This window comes from Amphibalanus amphitrite, unplaced genomic scaffold (assembly GCF_019059575.1).
Source record: "Amphibalanus amphitrite isolate SeventyFive unplaced genomic scaffold, NRLGWU_Aamphi_draft 000024F_arrow, whole genome shotgun sequence".
In the NCBI taxonomy this organism is placed as follows: domain Eukaryota; kingdom Metazoa; phylum Arthropoda; class Thecostraca; order Balanomorpha; family Balanidae; genus Amphibalanus; species Amphibalanus amphitrite.
This window is the reverse complement of record NW_024881520.1, coordinates 96,480-120,541: the sequence shown is the minus strand read 5'-3', so window position 1 is coordinate 120,541 and position 24,062 is coordinate 96,480. Positions and strand designations below refer to the sequence as shown.

General features: G+C 50.0%; 3 protein-coding genes across 4 annotated transcripts in view; 1 reads left to right on the top strand and 2 right to left on the bottom strand.

Annotated features, from left to right (window-relative positions):
* Positions 1-3,117, bottom strand: part of LOC122392657 (vacuolar protein sorting-associated protein 11 homolog) — a 44,325-nt gene extending 41,208 nt beyond the window's left edge. Inside the window, exons 1-3 of one of the 2 annotated variants that reach the window (XM_043387767.1) lie at positions 3,022-3,117; positions 489-569; positions 67-135 (exon numbers count right to left, since the gene is read on the bottom strand). In XM_043387767.1, the coding sequence (XP_043243702.1) occupies positions 67-135; positions 489-503 (84 nt within the window). In that variant the 5' untranslated portion in view covers positions 504-569; positions 3,022-3,117. Of the gene's footprint in view, positions 1-66; positions 136-488; positions 570-3,017 lie in introns of both variants that reach the window. The other variant, XM_043387758.1, reaches the window with a different exon arrangement.
* Positions 3,118-3,175: 58 nt separating this feature from the next.
* Positions 3,176-7,869, top strand: LOC122392650 (60S ribosomal protein L14-like). Its single transcript, XM_043387745.1, has 4 exons — positions 3,176-3,407; positions 3,656-3,757; positions 6,691-6,984; positions 7,769-7,869. Exons 1-4 carry the CDS (start codon positions 3,405-3,407, stop codon positions 7,844-7,846), a joined length of 477 nt encoding a protein of 158 aa, XP_043243680.1. The 5' UTR covers positions 3,176-3,404; the 3' UTR covers positions 7,847-7,869.
* Positions 7,870-8,906: 1,037 nt separating this feature from the next.
* The window catches only part of LOC122393487 (nascent polypeptide-associated complex subunit alpha, muscle-specific form-like), a 65,687-nt gene continuing 50,531 nt past the window's right edge, over positions 8,907-24,062 (bottom strand). The window contains exons 5-14 of the mRNA XM_043389538.1: positions 20,829-22,393; positions 19,417-19,553; positions 17,120-17,303; positions 15,533-15,715; positions 13,708-13,830; positions 13,237-13,374; positions 10,766-10,885; positions 10,087-10,377; positions 9,646-9,747; positions 8,907-9,333 (exon numbers count right to left, since the gene is read on the bottom strand). Of these exons, the coding sequence (XP_043245473.1) occupies positions 9,208-9,333; positions 9,646-9,747; positions 10,087-10,377; positions 10,766-10,885; positions 13,237-13,374; positions 13,708-13,830; positions 15,533-15,715; positions 17,120-17,303; positions 19,417-19,553; positions 20,829-22,393 (2,969 nt within the window). The 3' untranslated portion in view covers positions 8,907-9,207. The remainder of the gene's footprint in view (positions 9,334-9,645; positions 9,748-10,086; positions 10,378-10,765; positions 10,886-13,236; positions 13,375-13,707; positions 13,831-15,532; positions 15,716-17,119; positions 17,304-19,416; positions 19,554-20,828; positions 22,394-24,062) is intronic.

The following is a 24,062-nucleotide window of genomic DNA, read 5'->3' as shown; positions in this document are numbered from 1 at the left end:
GGAGTCGGAGTCGCCGAAAATCCATCGACTCCGCAGCCCTGGCAGCAGGTTATGATTAGTACGTACTTGTAGAGCTTCATTAAGAGCGCCTTTGTCCACATCCTTGGTGACTTCAAAAAAGTTGAATTTCCTCCACTGGAAACAAAACAAGCAAATATATAACTGCAGTGCACATACCTAAATAGCCCAACATTTCGCAAGCAAGTAACAACATAAATGAATGAATAAATAAATAAGTAAATAAATAAATAAATAAATAGATAAAAACAAACAAATCACAGAGCACACAAATCTGACCAGCACACATGATCTTATTAGGTTCCTGTGTATATTCATATGCACTAATTATTGCAACTATTTAGTATTTCAGCCCATATTCAGAAAAAATATTGAGCATCTTTTATTATCCAAAACTGTGACTTCATCTAAAAAGTGAATTATGAAAAGGCAGCATTTCAAAATACCTGTAATGTTTCATAGACACTTACCTGCAACAATGCCATCTTGATTTTTCTAAATAACAATTAAACTGGGTTTATAGCATGAAGCAAAATAACCAAATTGCCATTCTGTAAAATTGTCTTCAGTTACAAAAACAGGGCAGTGGGCACAGAACACTCCAATAAGGGCATGGGTGGAAGCTGGGAATGGAAAAGTCAGCTACCATTACAGCACCAATCCACAGGGTCAGAGTGTAATTCTTTCAGCACCTCTCCGGAGTTGCTGTAGCTTCAAAGTTTAACGGCTCAGTCCAGTGAGTGTGCAAGAGACATAGGTCAATGAAATAGGCCTGATCCTGTCTAACCTCCTCAGTGCTGATCTGAATGCATCAGATTTTATCAGCATGCTGTCAGCTTTTCCATGTTGATGTACCTGTGATGTTTGTAATTTGGAAGTTCTTTACTACTCTTACTAGCAAATTTTGGTCTATCATTGCCTCAATGGTCTTTCTTGTTCTTGGTTTAACTCTGATTGGCAAACCACTCAGGCCACATTCATTTTACCCATTATAATTAAAAAAGCTAGTAAGCAGCACCCTGCTAACAGACTGAATAACACAACCTCACCAAAACCAGCCTCATTATTCACCCTTTGTCCTAAAATTGATGTTTGAACTGGTAAGTACATTAAAGGAAACAGTCCACTTTCCTGAAATCAGTATTTTGCTATTGATTTATGATTTTTTATGCTCAAAATAATCATGAAATAAAATAAAACCTTTTTGTAAAAACAATTATTTTCTATATTTTAATATAGGACGAACTATATTCTGTGTAAAATAATTTTTGACGCGGAAGCTTATTACGCATTGACCAATCATATTGCGTAGCTCAAACCTACGCATACTGCATTGGCTGTAAGCAGCACGCTGATTGGCTGACGATGACGTGGCTACATTCCTGTGCAAGGCACGCATTCCTCTACAAGGCACTCTTTTCGGAACGAGAAATGGAATATCTTCGTCTATGGTGATCGTTGAGCCGTAAAAGCTCCTGATTTGTGCTAGTCTCAGCTCAAGCTACGAAACTGCTATTCCAGCTCAAAACCCCATGTTAAAAGTGAACTATTTCCTTTAGGACGCGTGTATATCACACCACGGTGAGATTTACATAATGCATCGCACTGTAGTGTAAACCTCACCCGGGTGTGATTTACACAATACACTACTCCTGTGTATATCACACCACGCGGAGTGTGATTTACACAGTGGGCCGGCAATGCGTAAATCACACCGGGGTGTGATATACACAATGTGCTCCTAGTGTGTAAATCACACCCGGGTGTCAGACCACGCAGCACCTGGGTGTGATTTACACAGTAGGCCCGGCAAATGCGTAAATCACACCGTGGTGTGATATACACAATGTGCTCCTAGTGTGTAAATCACACCTGGGTGTCAAACCACGCAGCACCTGGGTGTGATTTACACAGTAGGCCTAGCCAATGTGTAAATCTCACCAGGGTGTGATATACACTGTGTGCTCGGTAGTGGGTAAATCACACCTGGGTGTCAAACCACGCAGCACCTGGGTGAGATTTACACAGTAGGCACGGTAACAAGACACTTAACCAAACCTTAGACCTGACCTGACCTGACCTGACCTGACCTAACCTAACCTAACCTAACCTAACCTAACCTAACCTAACCTAACCTAACCTAACCTAACCTAACCTAACCTAACCTAACCTAACCTAACCTGACCTACTGATTTTTGCCTACCCGTGGATGAGGAAGAAGGTACTCGCATGAAGAGATTGCAAGCAATGGTAAGTCAAATATTTTTAGGTTAAGTGGTTGTGCATCAGGCTTCAGGCCTTCGGCCTGAAGCCAGATACACAACCACTTAACCTAAAAATATTTGACTTACCATTGCCTGTAATCTCTCCTAAGGCATTGCCTTCGGCACTGCACCACTTCGCCACAAGCATTCAGACGTCGCTTTCCATATTGTATTGGTGCTTTTAAACTTGTCGGTCGGCAGCGAACCCACCGCTACCAAGGAAAAGCGAAAATGCGGGAAAAAGCGCCCGCACCGACGGGACTCGAACCCGCAACATTCGTATCATGGTGCAAGCACCTTCACCACTAGGCCAGGCGGTCGGCTGATTCCGAGAGAGAGGACGCCCGGAATCCCGCCGGAATATTCGTAGTGCTTAGTCTGATCTGACCAATGGGCGAGCAGAGTCACTGCTCTGACCAATGGACGTTCAGCGTTGCTATGACGTCACATCGTGGTGAGATATACACACAGCTGCCCTCTCTGTGTATTCCTCACCCGGGTGTGATTTACACTACGTAGTAGATTTTGTGTATATCACACCGGGGTGGGTGTGATTTACACAAATGGCCGGTATTGTGTAAATCTCACCGTGGTGTGATATACACGGTCCCTTTCCTTTAAGAAAAGAGGGGAATTCTGAATTGGAAAGAGGATGAGGGAGCATTGACATAAAGCTGTCAAAATGCTTTCTTTTTTATTTTAGAGCACTAGCCCAAGCACTAGCCCTTGCACTACCTACCATCGAATTACACGAATTACAAATGCACATAAGGGTTAAAATCTGTGTTACGGTAGGCTAGAATCGACAGTATGGTAATGTTTGGGAATGAGAAGTGCAATCGAATTAGCTGCGCCATTGATGCCGTACGTAAAATACACCATATTTTAGTACTTTTTCTAGTTGAGGATATTTACTTTAATAATTCTACTTTACTTTTTGTATTATTTTGACAATGTTTTGATCTAAAATTTGTGTGAAAACTGAAAAAATATGTTTCTTAATTTATATTGCAGTTTTGTCTTCTGACTGACATCTTTCTCTCTGCTACATTCCCTTGTATATTTTCAATGTTTTGAAAATAGGCAGCGCCGTCCAGAATCCTCTTCTTCCCGTTCGTGACCATGGTAGGGCTATTTATGTTCTAATTCCATTATTTTGTCCTATTACAAGTCATTCATGTTCATGTGGTATGGTCTCATGGTTGCTCTATTCAGTTTGATTCGCTTTATGTACAACAATTACCAAAAAGCAGTGAGAATCCTGCTCATTAGGTACCTTAGGTTCAACTCAAGCTGCCTCAAATTTTCAAATTCAAATTTGTTGATGCATTGATTTGTGTTAAATTTGTGCTGATGTTTGTGCTGTTTTTCAGGGGTTCACCAAGTTTATCCAAGTGGGCCGTGTGGTCTACATGGCATCAGGCCCGCTTCAGGGCAAGATATGTGCTGTTGTTAACATCATCGACCAGAACAGGGTAAGTTGGTTGGTAGTTGTCAAGTGTTGTTAGTCCTAAAGTAGGTGTCACACTTCTGCGTACATGGCTGAATTGATGGCAGGCTGACATCTTACGATTACTTGTGATGGGTATGATTTAATCTGTCTTCAACGAAACAGGGACTTTACAGGGATTATTTCTTGCTTATGTGAAGTACAGAATTGTGAGTGGCTGCTTAGTGCTTGGTCTTTATGTCATTTCCATTCCAGCTAATTATTGTGAGTTTTAGCTTTTATTGGTCCTTGTGTGTTATGTCAATTAAGTTTGCCAAGTATGTGTCCTGATTATACCTATGTCTGGTTGAGAGTGTACTGGCATTCACCCATACTGCAAAGTATGGCTTGCAGATCGATGAGGCGCACTGGCCCAAGTTTAAAACCCATACCAATCCTTCAAAGTTTCAAACAGCTGGGAAAACCACACCAAATTCGGCTGAGTGCAAAAAACTGCACCAAACTGAAAAGTGACCAGTTTTTTCATTATAAATTTAGCTCGAATGTTTGAATGGACGGATTGACAGAGCTGGAGCCCACGCTAAGCAGAGCTTGTTGCGTAGACCCCGACCCGACCCCTACCGTGTAGACCCCTAACGTCCCATTCAAAGCTGGACATGGCCTGTCCCACTCAATTGACTTCAGCTGGCTGCGGCTGCTCCCACCAACCGCAGACCATCCCCGTCAGGAGTCTCAAATATCAAGCGCCGGACCGAGTGTCTCGAACCGGGGCTCTCACTACTGGGATTCCAATGCTATACCAACCTCTACCAACTGAGCTACGGGACAGGCAAAACCAGTTTTGACCAGTTGAAAGCCGCACTGACCTCAGTTATTGATATGAGCCACAAGGCTGCTCTCTCAGTGGTATGGATACTGAAAGAGAAGTACCCACCACACAACTGGAGCAAAAAAAAAAATCATTCACAGCAGATTAAACTATTAAGCCACGGCAAAGTGGTGGTCCTCAAGGCCTGCCATCAGCCATGTGCATCTCGCCCAACACCGAGTGACAAGCCGGCCAAGCCAAACCTTTTAGGTGCATCAAACATACATGATAAATCATTCGCTTTTGACTGCTTGAAGCTCGCATTTGACTGCTTGAAGCGGCGGAGCGGTGACCTAGCCCTCCCATCGTCCGGCCGTGCTCATCTATCTCACTCTACCGTGTCATGTCGAAGCTCCAGCCATGTTTTTTTTCTTATCTCGTCTGATCTCGGTCATCTTTGTCACTAAGCTAAATCCGCATCGCACCGCACTAGTGCTTCAGTTAGTGAACAATCGGAATACCGATAGGTACCAAACCAAATGTCAACCAAACCCGTGGGGCAATACCGAAACCAAACCAACTTGGGAAAATGAGGGAAATGCCGACTTTTTGGCTGTTTCTTAGCCTCTTATACATTAGTGAAGGTTCATGATACCCATAGAGATCTTATATACAGATACATATAGAGATACTTATATACAGATACATACAGATACTTATATACATATAGAGATGTATATAAGATCTCTATGATGATACCAACAAAATAACAAACATATTAGGATTGAAATACCAAATACCAAGTTGGTATTGATTTGGTACCTATCGGTATACCAAGAAGTTGGTATCTGATTGACATATCTACACCGCACCAAATCCACACCAGGCGAACAAGCCCGCATCGACGAGATCTCGTCGAAATTGCCATACTTTGCAGACTGGGCATTCATCACTTCTGATTTATATCAATAAGGAAAGCTTGATGGTCAGCAGAGTAATTGTACACAATACCTACCCAATTTTGAGATATGTTTTAAGATCATTGGTTGTGAAGCCACCAATGATTGGTGGCTTCATCATTGGTTGGTTGTGAAGCCAACCAACATCATTGGTTGGCTTCTTCACCTGGGTGAAGAAGGATTGTGGTATATGCATTTTTTCAACTTGGTGTTGTGTTGAGATTGTGGTCTGAATTTCCTCACACCTGATCCAAGTTATGGCAACATGAGCAGTTAACACTTTTAAGAAAACCCCCAGTGAATTTGCCAAACAAGAAGTTTATAATGTGATGTCAGAAGTGTGTAAAAATTTAAGTGACTACCAGTGTTCTAAAATTGGATTTTGGTTGGGTGTGACGATGAAGAAAGAAAATTCCTAGGATGAGAAAAAAAAAGAAGTAAATACCAATAGTAGGTATTCTCGCAGAAGGGCGTAACGCCCTTTTATGCCATTTGATGAAGCAGAATTTCATGTCAGGGTTTTGACAGGATCTAAAAGAAAAGTATGTGGACGCATCGATTGCCAAGTGATATGTAAACTGGCTGTTTGAATGCATGAAACATTTTCCAAAGATGACATAGTGTCACTTTATCTGATTTTTGGGATGAAAATATCTCCATTAGGTGTGATTTTCCACCCAAAATTCTGAAAAACGGAACACTGGTGACTACAGAGCCTCTCATAGGCATTCATGCTTGGTATCATCAATTGATAACAATGAGGTGTATTAAAAAAGTGATAGAGCACATAAAAGACAGAATGGAATGCCTGAATATGAACATAAACCGTGTATAAATTTTTGACAGCTTAAATATATTACTGTTACAGTAGTCATATAATTTAACTCATGAATGACACCAGCCACTGTAGTTTTCAGGTTTTATTATTTATGCCCATCCAGTGACAGTTTCATTAGGCAGCAGATTTCTTCTAATTGACATTTACAGTTTTGAGGGTTTCATCAAGCTGCACCTCCTGAATGTGTCTAATGTGATGTCTACCTGGTCGCAGTGTGTCCATTGTCCAATACAGTGACTGACTATCTGTGCCCTCTGGGTCACATGTTCTGGTAGACAGGCACTAAGCAGTGTACAGCTGTTGGCCGTGAGGTGGTAAATCGTTGACTGTGTTCCCGCTCTGCTGTTGTACAGGTTCTGGTGGACGGACCCTGCACGGCTGTGCGCCGCCAGGTGGTCAACCTGAAGAACGTGCACATCACCAACCTGCGGATCCGCATCCCGCACACGGCCAGCACGGCCATGGTGCGCGAGCAGTGGGTGTCGCGTAACATCTCCTCCACCTGGGAGGCCACCCGCTGGTGCCGCAACCTGCGCGCCAAACAGCGCACCGAGAGCCTCACAGACTTCGAGCGCTTCAAGCTGTGGAAGCTGCGCAAGGCGCGCACGGCCATCATCCGCGGAGCCGTCTCCAAGCTGAAGATTCAGGTACGTGAGGGGAGCGATGGGTGGGGTTGGTGTCCGTTTGTGTGTGAAGAGGTGGCATGTTCTAAGCAGTTAAGCTCATTTGTTTTTGTTTACCTAAGGAGCTTGTGGTTCACTTCTTGCGGCTCGTTTCTTGTTTTTTTTTTTTTTTTGTTCAAAATGGAGGTAAATGCTCAAAATTAGTGATTTTCTTTACAGCGCTCCAAGCATAGCGTTTAACGTTACTCTTTTGGCATTTTTTCTTTATCCGTGCTGGGGCTGGGGCGTGAATATCAGGATGCGTGCGTCTTCCACTCAGAGAAGTTGCGGTATAACCGTACCCGAAAACGGTTTAAACTAAACTCTGTTTTCTGTCTTGGTTCAATTTTGCATTGAGTCATGTTTTGAGCGACTTGTTCGCCGTTTCCATTTTGGCAATCCCTTCCCGGTAATCGGTAGGGGCGGGACGAATCGCAACAACTTAGCGAGTTACACATTCGAGTGACAAAATCGTAATGTCAATGTTTTAAATAATCAGCTGGGACGCACATCCATCCTGAATGGCGTGAAACTGCTCGCGCACTGAACCTGCTCATTGAACTTGGAAAAGCTGCACCATTCTACCATTTCTTTCCTGCTTGCCGCATTGTCCCAAATGGCAGAACGTGCCACTGTTCTGTGCCTGCCTTTCCCTCTCAATTGCCTTCTCTGCGTTCGTCCTACGGGCGCTGCGTTTGTCTGTCGGCGTCGTATTGACACCAGTGGCTGCGCTGAATATTGTTACTGACCCCGGGCTCCTCTGTTGCAGGCCAAGAAGAACAAGCTTGAGAAGACGAAAACCAAGAAGGGTGGCAAGAAGGTCGCCAAAAAGCCCGCCGCTAAGTAAATCAATACAATGGTGAACAGTCAGTACCTATCTCTTTTTGGGGTATGGCTCAGAGAAGGTGGGTGGACTGGGGCAGACGGAATGCCTGGACGTAGTGAGACGGGAAACAGGGGGAATCCGAGGTCAGGAATTGCTACATGGGAATCTGAGGCATTGCTGAGGCATTATTTGTTAGGTGGTGTCACATCGTTGAACTCGGTGCAAGTTTTATATACACCGTATTTATTTCTGTCTTTGACGGATTCGATGCTTCGATAAAGGTTTTGTCAGTATGGGTGGCCCATTCCATCCAGCTGCGGTCTCGATTTACACGTACGCACTCGCAATACCCACAGCTATCTGACACACACTCGCGGCTCGTCGATTAAAAAAAGGCGTTGCACTACAGTGCTACACTACAGGTGTAGTTAGTTCAACACTTATAAAGTTATAACACTTATATTGCAACACTTGATTATAATATTGGAGCGGGGATATGTCGCTCTGCCTTCATGGCTGATCTTAGGGGCGTTTGTGATCTCATTTCACCGTTCACACTTCACCTCTGCAGCAGCTTCGTTACATCCACTTTTTTGTATATGCAGCAGCTGATTTATTGGTTTTACCTGGGTTGCTTCATCTTAGTATTGTCAATGTTATTGAACTAACCCTAGTTAAACTGCACCGCAACAGGTGTATTTGGAGTCGAGACCATCCGTCGGCCCAATGCAAAGTCTGATTTATTGCACATCCCTCTGGTAATATGCTTTTGAGTTCTGCGCCTGTTACCAATGCATCGCTCAAAATCAGCATCTTGTTTTCCTCACAAACTGCTTGCAAGAAAGCTGGCAGTAAATTGCACCCATAGTTCAAATTGAAGTGATTTAGCGGCAAATCCTATTCTGTCATCTGATGAGGAAATACGTCCGTCGTCCACCAATCAGGGGTAATTTTCCCTTCATGTGAATCAGACCGCGGCAAATTGCTTCCAGTGAATTGGAGATCGATTGTCTCGGTTTTACCGTTTCTTGTGATATATGAACAATCTCCTTGCCACATTCCGCTCTTTAAAAACAAACTAGGAGTTCGGTTGTTTGTATATTAGCACATGTAGCTATACATGCCGAGTAGAAATGGCCTCAGATACACAAAATCGGCCACGTCTGGTATTAGCCTCTCGACTACGCTTAGGGCACATTCACACACTCACGAGTACAAGTTTCGATATACAGCAGCCCCTCCAGGGGGCAATAGTTCGTTCATTCAAAGGTCACAGCTGGAACAGGCATCGCACAGCGATCTGCGGGGCGCAGCAACCGCACGTCCGCAGACTATCACAGATGGCAGCACCATACGTCGGCCGCGTGTGTAGGTGGCAGCACCTACATCTCGGACAGGCCGATCATGATGTTGGCCAGGCCGTTGCGGCGTTTTCGCCAGGTGCCGAGCCGCTGCGCGAGGTACTGCAGGTGGCGGAGCCACAGATCGGTTCGATCGCCGTCCTCCGCCTGGGGGCAAAGTCGAGGGTGTCATGACTGGCTGCTGGAGGATGGGACTGGGGGCAGAACGTCAGATCAGCACAAGCTGGCGTTCGGCGAGGTAACTTCTTAGAAGACCTGGCTGACAGTTAACACCTTTATGATAACACTGATCCATCATCCATGGATGCCTATACGTTGATCCATGATCGTATCGAGCTGTATTTTACTGGATAAGACTGGGAAGACCGTCGCGCCGTATAGGATTACCGCGAGTGGCCTGCTCTGACGCGGGACGCCATAGCTCAATGCCGCATCGTTGGAGGCCTGCTCAGTACCCACCTTGACAATGAGTGATTCTTTGGTCGTGTGCTCGTGGATCTCGAAGCACTCGCGGACCTCGGGATCCGTGCAGACGATGCACTTGTCCAGAAACAGCGGCTCCTGTGGACAAAGAATGGAACCACGTCAGTAAATCCAAGACGAACCTCTGAAGCTGGTTACGTGGCCTTTTGGCTTCAGCGATGAGCTTTGATCTGAGCGACGCAGTGTCAATCAGTGTTACATAGGGCTGGTCGGCGATCAAAGATCACCTCTGCATGTGACCGGCTATGGCAACTGGCAAGGCGCTGTTGCATCCTCTTCTGGTAGAACTCAGTCGATGGGCCCTGAACTGAAATCCCGCCCTGCTCAGCTTTCCACTGACATCTGTCTTCCTGATGCCGTCCCTGACCCTGTCCTGAAGCTTTTGCACCCTCCCCTCCAACAACCCATGTCACTCACCCTGACGAGTGCCATCCTGCTGGCGGACCTGTCCTTGACCAGCAGCAGCGCCCCCTGCTGCAGGCGGCCGGTGCGCGGGAACAGGGTTCGCTCGCCGGCCGCTAGGTGGCCAGTCCAGTCGGCCGCGCCGCCGCCGCCTCTGGTCACTAGCAGGGCGTGTACGGCGGTCATACGGACTGAGAACCGGCCGCGGCGAGTCCAGTTGTTCTCGGCGGGCAGGGTGTAGAGGAGGCGGCCCTCCAGGGCCACGGTGGAGTCCTCAGCTGCCCAGTCGAGAACCTCCAGACCGAACTGCAGGTGGGGAGGGAGGTCGAAGAGTGAACTCAGGGCACTAAAGAGTGAAATAAGAGAACGGTGAATAGACGGGTCAATGGGCTGAGTGGTCCGAGAGGGTTAACTTCACTTATGTAGACTTGACTCAAAGGCCCGAGGCAAGTGGTCAGAAAAAAAAACTGCTCGATCGGAGGGATGGCGAGCACACAGCGAACCAAACTGTCGGGGCTAATCTAGCCGACAGACAACATCGGGAGGGGTGGCAACCGGCGGCTACGTGCCATAACTACACTCCATCAATCTTCCATAGCGGCAGCTCAAAAACATGTCATGGACCAATGCTTAGCAGGATCGCTGTTATTGTATCGCTGAACTGAATCAATAGATCCCGGTGCTTTGTCCTCACCTTCCTCAGCCGTAGTGTGGTAATGTCCTGTTCGGAGACACTCCGCTTCATGGGTGTGGTACTGGCTCCCATCATGGAGATCCGGCGCCAGATGCGCGAGCCGCCGCTCTCCTTCGCCGTCTGGCCGACACAAAGAGCGGGTCAGGTCAGGTCACTGCAGCCAGTGCCGACCCGGGAAGCGCCAGCGATACAGCTAGGCGTGAGACGGTTACAGCAAGGCAACGCAGAGCGAAGGCAGAGCCATTGACAAACGAGCTGTACGCATACACCGCACACTAATTATCACACGAATGAGTTGTCTTGAACACCCCCACATGGTCACTATTATGTATTTCAGAACCTGTGGAACAGTCCTTTTCGGCTATTTCTCGTTGTATATGCGTTTGATCTTAACCAAATTTTGGCATTGGTAGTTTGAGAGCCCTACCTAATTTTTATCAAAATGGTCTATTAACAAAAATTAAAAAATTAAGGCACTTGTCATTGACTGATAATGTTAAGGTCGTCAGAGCCCTGCTTAGAGGCTGGCACAGGCTGGGCGCTGTCTCCCCTCTGATTGGTCGTCACTGCGGCTTGGCTCCGCCCACTTGCGGTCCAGCCTCGGGTCATGGCGGCAGTCGCAGTCTGGCCGGCCGGCGTGCGGGCCGCGCGCGCAGCGCAGCGCAGCGGAGTGGAGCACTTGCACGTCATGAACTTGTATTATTAAGGTGTTCTACGACAAATAAGGACGGAGGGAGAAAGAAAAAGGAAGATGAGACAAAGTGACAATGAGACTAACGGTAGACGGTGGCTAGTGGACAGCAAACAATGTGCATAAACGCTAGGGCAGAGACAGGAGACCCGAGGCAAAAACGGTAGACGAAAGACATCTTTCTCTGTTTTAATGTTTTTCAGCCCTAAGATCTATCAACGATATCCTCAAAGCATTGTGGAACTATTATGGAAAATTAAATATTTTTACACCAAAAAATAACACAATTTTACTTAAAAAAAAGGAAATGCAAGTTCATATGTGTATATCCTCAAATAAGGCCGTTGAATGTCACATTCCATAGCAAATACGTATCTAAAGACAATCCAGTAGATTCTGTTTCGTTGCTCCTTAAATGCACCATAGCCTGTAGGAAAACAGGGCAGCGGAGAAGCTCGTTGTAAATTATTGAAAGTAAGATTCTTTTAATTTTGTAGGCAATAACATTCTGGAGCTTACTCTGTAGTTGAAAGGAGTGCTTATCGCTTTATACATGCACCGATCTGCATTGCATTGCATTCTTCATCCTCGTTCTCTCCGCGCGAGATGCGACACATTCACGCAAGGATACCTGCGTTAGCGTGCGTCTTGTTCCAGTCCGCCAGAGCTCCGCACCGCCCCGACCCCGAGAGGCGAATGACCGGTCTCGGTGTCGCGGCGCAGTGGGCGGAGCTTAGCCGCGGCGCAATAGCTGACGCTGCTACGCCGTGCTAGCCTCTACCACGGCGCAGAGTTTTCCGATCAATTTTTGCCATTACAAGTCAATGACAAGTGCCTTTCATCTTGACAATTTGTTAAAAGACCATATTAGTAAAAATTAGGTAGGCCCTTGAAACTCATTGTGTCAAAGTTTGGTTGAAAGCAAGCGTATAGGTAACGAGAAAGAGCCAAAAAGGACTGTTCCAGGGGGTCTGAAATGCATAGTAGTCACCACATGGACGCTCCGTGTCGCGCCATGTGTAAAATGGCGCCACTTCCTTCTGACCTTGAAGTGGGCGGTATCGCCCCGCCTGGCGAACCGGAAATGACATGTCGGCCCGGGCGCACAGACTCGTAAATCACAGCTGAGTTTTGTCGCTATGGCTCGTCTTGTCATGGATGAAATATCGTGATTATTTGTCAGACTACGTCAAGAGACTGGAGAATAGGTGCCTAATGGTTGGGCTATTCGGACCTAGCCGGAACTGGCGTCTTCCTCTCAACCGACGGCAGTGTTTGCGGTCAGTTTCGCTCCGGCCGCTCGGAAGAGTGCGGTTGGCTTGTTGACCGCGGAGTAGTTTGTGAAAGGATGTAGAATAAAGGTCAGAGGTTTGTGATTTATTAGCCCTTCAAAGGTCGCTCCACCGAGCTTTCATAAGCCGCAGCGGCATTCTCCAAACTTCCCGCTTGCGGTTTTGGGTAGCTGACTTGGGCCTGCCCGTGGTCGTTTTTACAGTTTGGAGTATGACCATCTTATCGAGCACGGAAATCAATACGGGGCTTCGTGCATTTGTCATCAAAATTCTCCATCCACAAACCAACTCGTTTCAAATTACATTCACTGACTCATAGATCAAATCAAGATCACATTCCCAACTATCTCGCTGCTTCAGCATTCTCAAATAGGCCGTCGTTTCACCGTTGTACCTACATTGCCGGGCTGCTCCTAACTGTCACTAATTGGCTGGACAATCGGTACCCTATTTTGTCGTTACCCCTCGGTGCTCGGTACCGTACTCACGGCGTTCATATGCTCCAGGTGAAGTTCGATCCTCTCCTGGGCCTCAGCCAGCGGGCCACTGCTCTCGTGACTGGCAGGGGTGACGTTACGCAGCCGAGACAGCAGCAGGGGGTACTTGGTCACCCGCTGGATGGGCACCTGCAGAAACACACACAAACAGGGTATACGGCGTCAGAGTGCAGCTGGATGGACGGAGCATGGGAACTGTTCTCATCGAGGCAGGGCGAACTAATAGAGAGGCTCCGCTTTAGATTGGTTCATGCATGGCTGGGTCAATTCCAGTCGCGAGGCATTTTGCGTGTGGCTTCCTAAAGAAAAACGACAAAATGAGACCATCTTCTGTGGGAAGCAGTATCCTATTTCCAACTGATTTACATCGGACATCCAATCTAACCCGTCCCACAGTTTGACGCAGTCCATGCGCCCATTTCTGGCAGCCACCATCCTGTCGTGATTGAGACAGGGACTCACCATTAGGAACGAGCTGAGGTTCATTCGCCGCAGGAGGCTGTTCTCCATCTGGGAGACCTTGAGGAAGACGCGCAGCAGCTCTCGCTCCTTCTCCAGGCTGGCGAGAAGCAGAGAGGCGGCACCCTGTCGAGACGAGGGAGCGTCAGTTTAGCAGAAGTTCTCGTGGCACTCGAATGCATTCTTAGACAGTCTGTTTTCACGCCAAATGGTCTTTATCCCCGATGCGTCCTTAAACTCGTACCATCATCATCACAGTCGTGTTTTCATCCAAGGCCTATTCGTGCGTGACGCCAGCTTCTGACTCGTCCAACGACTTATTTTGATAACGGGATTTATGTCTTTAATTGCGGATCTTTGGTGCATGCTGGTTAGAAAGAACAGTTGATGAGTCCTCAAGGACTCAGCCGTGTTTGTCAATCTTTAGTCACCTAACAACCGGGCTCCAGTATAGTTACAATCCCAATCGCAACTTGCATGCATTGAGATTGAGTTATGCGGCACCAGCGCCATAGTAACTGGATAGCTGGACCGGGTGTCTCATTAAACTGGTTGGGGTGTGATTTAAAACACCGCACCGGACCCGCTGCAGATATCGCGCCCACTTCACTCAATTAACTTTTTGAATGCCTCGTCGACCTCTCATAAAAACATGTCTTCGATCGAGGTCACTGTTAAGCTCTAGCGATAAGCTTCTTCGAATGGCACTTATCGGACAATATCATGAAGTTGGCCAGAAAAACAAAAGGCATGACAAGTTTGGCTTAGCTAAGCAAAACCCGTCGTGAAGATGCCAGTACATTATGAGAACACGCAATCCGCATTAAAAGTGAAACGGCAAATATGCACGGCATAAAACTGCAGATAGTTAATAAAATGGACTTTCGGTGCAGGCCTAAAATGCCTTCCTCATAAAATGACCTTCTTTTGGATGAGCTAACAAGCCACTCGACTTCTATTGAACGGTGCTACGCCACTGTTTTTGCCAACACGTCCCTTGGGCACCTTGTCAGTTGTCTAACATTCCTGACTTTAGCATCTGAGGGCTGAGTGTGTCTGGGTACACGACTCATTCTCGCTTATGCCGGAATTTTTAGCACTACAAGCCACAGTAGGTATACGATTCACCCAACGTAAAGGCTATCATTGTATTGCCAGATTTCTTTTGCATTCATATTTACCACCAACTCCTCTCCAATTAACCACCCAGACCATCCCCAGCTCCACTCCCCACCATTCCACCGCTCCGGTCCAGCGTGCGCTCCAGTTGTGAACCGCCGGACCGCCCCTCCCACGCCGGCTAGTGGCGTACGGCGGTGTCCGAACGGGTGTTGGACCGGTCCCACCGGTCTGCCGCGCCCTCGGACCCGCTGCCCGCTAAGGAAGGAGCCCGGCCGGCGGCGGTATCACCGCATGCACGCACCGGCACAGTTTGTGGTCAGCGGTGGGCAGGCCATCGACACGCACTGGTTAGCCCTGGCCATTGCTGCTCATGCAGACGGGATCTGCTGGATGGTTCAATATCGGAAGTTGGGCTGGCGTCGCCCCCGCCTGCCCCGCTCCTGCCCTGCCCTGCTCTTGATAGTTGCTACACTGACCGGCTTGCGAGCATATCCAATTTCATTAGGGCACTACATGAGCCTGATAAGTTTGGCCCACATTCATGCATTGCTGCTGAAAAACATTATAAAATGAACATAATTCGAAATCATTCTTAAAAACACTCAATATAGGCACTCGCCTACTTTTCATATTAACCCTTCTTTCTCCATGCTGCCAATGCAGATCCCGTCTGGACCGCCGTGTAGGTACCGCCCGGTTCGCCCACCTGTTTAGTGCAGTAGGTCTCGAAGGCGCGCAGCGTGTTGTCCAGCCCGTCCAGAAACGCGTCGCCGATGCTGACGCTCAGAAGGTCGTCGTCGCCGACGTTGAGCGCCGTCTCGAGGGCGTCTTTGAGCCGGGCTGTCAGCTGACGGCTCACCTCCAGTAGCTCCTCAACATTGAGGAAGATCTGACCGACAAAAGAAATCAACCGGTCAGACGGCTGTAACGGCCACAACGGGGAGGAAACGGGTCTCTTCAATGGGACGGTCTGCTTCAAAAACAAAAAACACAAACAATGGCCAGCTAAATGTACTTCAAACTGCCATTGTGCGTTTTGGTACTGAATGATAAACATCGATGAAGCGATGCAAATATCGGTATCACTATCCGCACTGCAATTGGCTCGGAATAACAATGCTTTAATATCCTCACTGAGTGCGGCGCCGGGATCACGAATGGGTAGTCACGACTCACGGGTCGCCTATTTTCAAATATCCACAATTGATTGCCCTTTTATGCAGGATTTGGCGCCTATTCCTATCCTCGGCGCCTAAAAATATAGCGATTGTAACGAATTTACAAGTTCCTTGTGTGTAACTATAAACAGGTCATTGACTTTCCACGTAATAACGTATGTCATACATGACATACGTTGTACGTTGTACAACATGTTGTAATTGCTGTTTCTGGCTGTTGGGTCATTGTTCAGACCGCAGGTAGGCTCGGAAATAGAAGTTTTCAGTGTAGCTTGGTAGTAAGTGACATGCAACGAACATTTTATGACCAGCTTTTGTACCACAGGAGATTGGCCTCAGCCTTCCAAATTAGGTTTATCCTACCGAATCTTCCTGGATTTTGTATTGTTAAATGTTGGAACGCCCTAACACCTATCACCCAAATTTTATGGGCCATGTTGATAAGGGATAACCCATTGCACTAGACACGTATTAAGTGATTAACAAAAATGTTCCAAAGAATGGAACGACACATAATCAGCTTTACCTGAAAATACCGACCTTGTTCTATAAGCGTTCAAAGCCGAGGCCGAATCCTGTGGAGAATTTCGCGGGCTCTTTGGCCGGCATGCGTGCCTGTGTCATCACGCTAAAAAACCACGAGCCAGGTGCCAGGGGCGGGGCCAGCTAGACATAGAAATCGCCTCTTTACCCTCACGCCGACATTTTAATGTGGCGTGTCTGTAATTGTATTCTTCACATTCGCCCGCCTATTGTCGTTCTCTGGGAGCCGACCACAATTATCTACCGTGTGAAAGGGTTGTTCGTTAGAGAATCAAGGTCTCCTGGAGGACTAGTGTCGGATATCGACCTTTGACGTCCTGAAACTAGCAGGCTGTAAGAGCCAGGGATGTACCTTTGATAGTTTAGCCACTGCCCTATGTGAGTTTCTGACCTACGATATCCCAAGACCCGCTGAACTGTAAGCCCGTGGGACCCAGAACTGATCCCTGAAAGACCCTGAGATGTCGAGGTTTCTTTGGTATCTTTCAAAGTCTGGTTTTCTGTAAGAGTCCTCCGGCCGCCGCTTGCCTGTGAGAACCGTTGGCTAATCTGAGAGATTTCGCCCTCCTCACCTGTGAGAGCTGTTCGTGGGTGAGCAGTCCGGCCACCAGCATGGGCCGGTAGAACTCCTCGAGCATCACGCGCAGGTCGCGCCCGTACTTGAGCTCCGTCTCCACGATCTCCGTGAGAATCTCCTTCCGCTCCTGGCGCTTCTTCTCACATTTTCCGCAGACGGACGGGTCAAACAGCTCACCGCTGTCGAGAAGGGTCACCGAGGTCAGATCGGAGAAAATATTCCAATATGCATTCATAAAAAAGTTTGGCACGCAGTGTCACGCCTAGCAGTAATAGCATATGAAATGACTTCTCTATCTCTGCAAAAGTTTCATGGCCATAGGCGCGGGAGCCGGGGGGGCAGTGGGGGCAGCTTGCCCCCCCAACTCTGGGGCCGTGGGGGCGGTGCCCCCACAGCTTTGAGACGGAATACCACATTTTTTTGCAAATGTTTTTCTTTTTTGTTGAAAAAGCCGAGGGATGAAAAACAAGTGGCCTAAAACCGGTGAGAAAACTAGATTTGGGGGTACCCTAGGTTGATCTCTATTATGGTGTGCCCCCCCAGTCGGAAAGTAGTTCCCGCGCCCCTGTTCATGGCAGCAGAATTAAAACCTCGATGATATTATCATGTCACGAAATTGGCAATTAGACATGCATGCTTATTACGCTGCGTTAGAGTCCACCACAAAATGTTCATCCTGCTCAATTAAAGACGACACTAATTCCCTGGCCTCACGCCTGTGGATCCGCGGAGGACTCATCACGCTCTCAGCCGCACCACGGTAGCTGCCGATCTGCCGTTTTTGCCCTCCTCCCGGAATAACCCGTGATGACCCCAATCGGTGGAGGGTGTGTAATTTCGCGGCTAATCGCCGTTTCTGGGCGAGCTCTGGTGCATTTTAAACGGATCTGGAGACGCGCTTCGGCTTACTGTGGTGAACTGAGAGGAGGGAGGTTAGGGAAGGGGCGGACATCGGGGTCATGAGTTCACGAGTCGAGTCGAACGGCTTGGTTGGCGTTATATGTTTGAGTGTAAACGAGATGGCTGAAGGAGGGACGCTAGAGGCATGAGCCGAGTAGGAATCAAATTGCCTGATTGCTCGGTGCGTAGCGCGCATTGCACAATGTTGGCTATGAGCTCTAATGGAGCAGCATGCACCGTCGCACTCTCTATCCATCAACATTGCTAGCTATGTGTGACAACGACTTCTACATATTAGCCCCGACACTTGTTTTGCAAAGACCACCTCAGCCCTCGTTTGCGTCCTATTTTCAAAGTCGGACATGTGAACTGACCGAGCCGTGAGCTGAACTCTGTCACCTTGCGACACAAGCACACCGTTGCAATGACACCCAGCGGCGTGGTGACCTCTCACCCCGAAACCATCACCGCCGCAGTCGAACGGGACCGGCCCGACGCGTGGCGAGTGCCTTCGCGCGTCCAGCCACTGCATTCAGACACGAAGTGCTACGTAACACGTTCCGTAATAGTCATGCTCCACAAGAACGGTGGACAGAGGCGGCCACCGTGGCTTTGCCGAGCTTTGAGGCCTATCGTGCGGAACGTCCCAGCCTGGAGTAGCCTCTATGACCGCTGATACCGGCCGTTCCAGCCAGGACCGGCGCGGCCGGGCGGCTCAATTTGCTGGCTCCATTATCGGTAATTGGTCTGTGGCCAGTCCACGGAGCGGGCCACGGGTCGAACAAAGTCGCGGTGGACTGGATCCGTGGTCGGTTCCCACGCCCGCTTCCGAGGACCGGCCGAGAGAGAGAGAGAGAGAGAGAGAGAGAGAGAGAGAGAGAGAGAGAGAGAGAGAGAGAGAGAGAGAGGGAGAGGGAGAGGGAGAGGGAGAGGGAGAGGGAGAGGGAGAGGGAGGAGAGAGGGAGGAGAGAGGGAGGAGAGAGAGAGAGAGAGAGAGAGAGAGAGAGAGAGAGAGAGAGAGAGAGAGAGAGAGAGAGAGAGAGAGAGAGAGAGAGAGAGAGAGAGAGAGAGAGAGAGAGAGAGAGAGATAAGAGGGATGGAGGGAGGGAGAGTGGAATTCCCGAATAAATGGAAATCGTTCAAGATTGTTGAAAGTATGAAATCTCATTTCATGAATGGAAATCGTATGAACCACCGCAGGTGCATAGCGGTAGGTAGGTACAGGTGCGGGTAGACAGAAAAGCAACTGTGTAGCGAAGGCGCTGAAGGCTTTGATGAGCTACATGCAGAGTTGCAATTGCATATATGAATTATGCATCACACAATATGCACATGTAGGTATCCACAGTTTCGCACACGCATTCGGGTATGCACTGTGCACTCAGCACTGACCTATCTGAGACCTGAGTGGGCACCGGCTGCAGGCAGTCGTCACAGTCGTGGTCCCCCAGCTGGACGGTGCCCTTGCTGGTCTCCGAGCCGACGCCGGAATCCGTCCGTTCCACCTCGGCGGATAGGCTGCGGCCCATCTGTGCGGGAGGTCAGGGGTCATCAGGGGTCATTGCAGGTCGGCCGCGGGCTCAGTGACAGACGAGAGATGTTGTGGGGATCGATGAAATTGAGCTTTTGTTAACGTGGGGTCGATACTGTTTTGGCTTATTTCGGTGTCGGATTCGAAGAGATGATCATTCAACTTTTACAAGTCGGGAAGTTCAATATACCTGTGGTTGAAATGCCCGACACGAATGTCCAAATCGCATACCGAACCATTACGAAAGTCGAACAGTGGCACACGCTTCCTAAGAAACAGTAAGCACCGCATTAGAGCCTGGCAAAGTCGGGCAGGTCGCCGTCACATACATCACAAAACCACGAGACACGACCACATGTCACGAAATGACGCGGCGGCTCACCGCTACAATTTGGGGTCAGCGGCGACGAGTCGATTTGTGTGCTGCACTCCTAATCCTGGTCAGAGGCCCGCAGCGGGCAGAGATAACACGGATGCTGTATTCTCCTGTCACAGCAGCCACGAAGGGCGGGTGAACGCACTCGTATAACAAGCGGAGGCGTGCCCTGGCCGGGGTGTGACGGATCAAAGGTCAATGGCGGGCCTCCACATCGCGGCAGGCGTTTCCAGAGCTTCGACCTCTCGTTAAACGCGCTTGGAATAAGCTACAGATGGTTTACGTTAGTGAACATGGAGTCAGTTTACCTCGCCCCTCTACTTTAATAGAAGGTGGTTCTCGGCGACTGAAGTAATATGACGTGTGAATATCCTTGATAGCCATCAGGCGATTATTATTATCCGACAGTTTCATTCATATTCAAGGTTCGACCCTCCCTCGGCAGGCTCCAATTACCAATGTGCCCATCTGAGGCGCTTTGCATCCACTTGTCCCGGTCCAGGGATTGGGTGTCACGGAGGCGTACGGCACCGTGAGGCTAAATCCGGCCTAAATCACGGTGAATTCGCCTCGAGCGGGATCAAATTACCACCACGTGTCTGAAGTCTTGACACCATATCAGAATCTTATCATCTTATCAGGTACTTAGGCCCCTCCCAAAATCGAGGCTACGCAAAAACATTCCGATTTAAAGGTATATTAATCCGTCAAAATTTGACAGTTTATCCATTCGTTCTTGAATGAAAGTAATAGCTATTTAAATTAATTTCTGAGTTTCTCCGAAAGTTTTCTCAAAATTTTGCAAAGCAACTAATGTGGTTCCGCCCAGATGCTGTGCTTCCTCCCCCAATGTCACACCCCACTCCAATCTGTTTAGTCCGAGCCGGTCGTTCTCACCTTTGCCGAGCCGGGCCGTCCCTCCTCTGACGTGTCACTGGTGGAGCTGGTCGGCCCGCTCCAGTCCCATCCGTACTCCGTCTCCGGCTCCGAGGCCAGCTGCCGCTCTCGGGCCGTCTGCAAGTAGCTGAGGATCTCCGCTCGTGACGCACCACCGAACATGGACGTCCGGCGCGCCGGCAGCGCCGGAGAGCCGGTCACTGTCTGCAGCAGCGCGCGCAGCCGCGGCCGCTGGCGACGCTCCGGGATCTCCTCGTAGATGTGGTCAGGTTCTGGCTCGTCAGTGCGCCACTCAATCATGGCGTCGACAGAGCAGTAGCTGCGAGGAGGAGCTGCCTCCGAGGGGGTACGCGGAACGGCGCGCGCCTCGGCGGCGATGGAGTCCAAGACGCGCTGGAGCCGCGTCTCGGCAGAGACGATCGGCGTTGACGGCGAGGATGACGAGGAGACTGGCGAGGGAGCTGGGCTCGACGTCTCATCGTCGAGAGGCGGAGGAGAGCTGGAGGGCAGCGGCGGAGGTGAGTCGCCGCGCAGGGTCGGTAGTGACACACTGGTGTGGAACGAGGGAAGGGATGTGCTGGTGTGCAGCAGCGGCGGCGGTGCCGAGCTCGGCAGAGGCGGCGGGGCGCTGCTCGGCAGCGGAGGAGGGGTGTCACTGCCTTCTGACGACACGGAGACGCGGTCGGACTCCGTGCCCGGCTGTGGCGCGTGCAGGGGCGGCACGCGAGCCGTGCTACTGTCCCTACTGCCAGCACGGCTGTCTCCCCGGCCGCTGTCGGCGCTGCTGCCGCCGCTGCTGTCACCGCTGCCGGAGACAGGCACCTGCGGGATGGCCACTGCCAGTCCGGCTCGTGCTGGCGGGCTCGGCCGACCTCGAGCCGCTGCCTGGGACCGTCGCCGGCCCAGGTCCAGCTCTGTGATCGGTCCGCTGACAGTTAGCGGCGCGTTGGGACTGAACGTCGACAGAGAAGCCGGACGGGCCCTCGGCGCGGCGTTCAGCGGCCTCGACGGTGTGACAGGGACTGGCGCCGCGTATGGCGACGAAGACTTCAAAGGAGACTTCGACGGCGACTTGGTGGGTATCTTGGATGCCGCTCTATTCGTCGTGGTCGTCTTCGTCTTGGCCGCTGTCGGCACAGTGCTCGTGCGGCTGTTGGCTGCTTTGCTAGACGAGGAAGGTGCTGAAGCCTTTTGCGCTGTCTCTGTCGAAGGCGTGCCTCGGAGCTCCATCTTCGGCTGCTCTCTGATCGGAGCAGCGGATGGAGACGAGGCTAGAGCGGAGGTCTCCGGGACTGGAGCAGGTTCTGCCGCCTCCCCAGCTGGCGGCGGGGACGGCTTCTCGGGAGGCGGTGGCGGCGGCTCGCGCGGCCTCCCCAGATGGGTCCTGAACGAGTTGGACTTGCCGATGCTGGAGCGCCTGGCGCCACCGTCGGAGGAAGGAGGAGAGAACACGTCCTGCACTGACGGCCGCGGCACCGGCATGTGCAGACGCATGGTGTCGTTGAAGAGCAGCGCCTTGTTGGAGATGGGCGACCCGGCCGGCGACAGCACTGTCTCTTCAGTATCTGGGGACAGACGGACAAAACAGGGGTCAGCACACTGCCAGATGGGCCGCTGCTAAACGAGATGTAGGAGGAACTGTCTTGGGGACGCTAACTGGAAGGCAATCGACATTCGACGGTCGAGTATCCCAGTCTTTCCGTGCACTGTAATAGGGGCGGAATAATAGAGGCATGAACGCCATAGCATCTCCATCCCCCTTCCTCCCGCACCATGTGACCACCAGAATCAGCAGGGCTCGGCATAAGGGGATTGAATAACAGAACAGAACATGGGTGCCTAGAGTCGAGACGGGGACGCCGTTTGGTCAGCGTTCTCGACCGCACTTAGGCCACATTTGTGACCGACACAAATGCCTGAATGTTGGCAGCTTTTGGAATGTGGGACTGTGCTATTTTGGTCAGTTCTAGTCGGTGCGACTCTGCTTCATGAGACAAGGATTAGCCATGGCTGAAGAAAACATATCTTAGATAGCAGGCTAGTCTTGTACGCTCTGGCCTGTGTAAGCATGTGCTTTGGGGCTTAAATATGATATCATTGTCGAATCGCATGTTGCCGGAAGTACAATGTGTGTGCCGGACACACAATGCAACAAAACCGGCCAGGGTAAGCTTCGTCGAACGGAAATCCCGTATATTCGATGGCTAAGTGGAGGAAGGAAGTCGATAAACAAGGCACTGTTATGTCTTGGAGCTTTGTATGCTGCTTAAATCCGGCTCATTTGTAGCTAATAGCGCTCAAATCGACCAACTCCTTTGAACCAGTTGATATCCCGTTCATGGGTATTGGATAATGTAGAGAAACAACTGACAAATGACCAGTCTCGTGCATTCACAACACATGCTCGTTGACTCAGCTCTGTTCGTGCCCAGACTATCTCCCGGAGGGAAGATGGGATTCGTGTTGTTTGCCCCGCTCTCCGCGGCACACAACTGGTCACAACAGTTTGTCACTTTCTCCGCTACATCCCAGCGGGCGCACCAATCAGACATCGTGGCTATGCGCGACGCGTGGGCGCTCTCACTCTCCCCTTGTTCCCTTCCTCACACCCACACATCATCATCTTTACGCGCCGCACGCCGGCTGGAAGCATCACGACCTAACGTCGACCCAGGCGTCTATCTCATCCCGCGTTCTTTTGTTGATGTCAGTGATGCATCACCGATCGAATATGGGGTATGGCTTTGATGTGACATCATCCGATCCATGGTGGTCCAGACTGAGGTCACCCACAATGAATCTGAGGGCACTCCAAATCAATGCCGAAGGCATTCAGACCCCATTCTGAGGGCCTCCCAGTGGTGATTCTCGCTCAGGTCGACGGGTGACCTGCCGGCGACCCCCAAGTGACCTGACGGTGATCGCCCGGCGCCCCGCTGTGTCCGTCGGTGACCTCTGGCGGTGACCCGGTCTGACCCCGTCTGACCCCGCCCCGCCCGAGCCTGTTCTGCTCGTGACACCAGCTGTCTGCAGCTCTCACGATGACCAATGACAGGCCATCGATCGGCGTGGAGATGAGGGCAAAGTGTCGGCTGAACACGGCTGCTAACGAGCGAACGAACTGTAAACACGGGCGGTCACGGCCGGTGGATGTCGGGGTTAAATCCCGCATCAGCTGTCATTGTGGCCGTGAGTTTGGGTGGGGCTTGTTATGGGGATCTCGAGTCATTGATT

Bases quoted from the DNA above. Each gene is read 5' to 3' on its own strand.
- LOC122392650 (XM_043387745.1), top strand. The intron at 3,758-6,690 runs GTAAGTTGGTTG...GCTGTTGTACAG, and splicing joins ACATCATCGACCAGAACAGG to GTTCTGGTGGACGGACCCTG. The intron at 6,985-7,768 runs GTACGTGAGGGG...CCTCTGTTGCAG, and splicing joins TCTCCAAGCTGAAGATTCAG to GCCAAGAAGAACAAGCTTGA.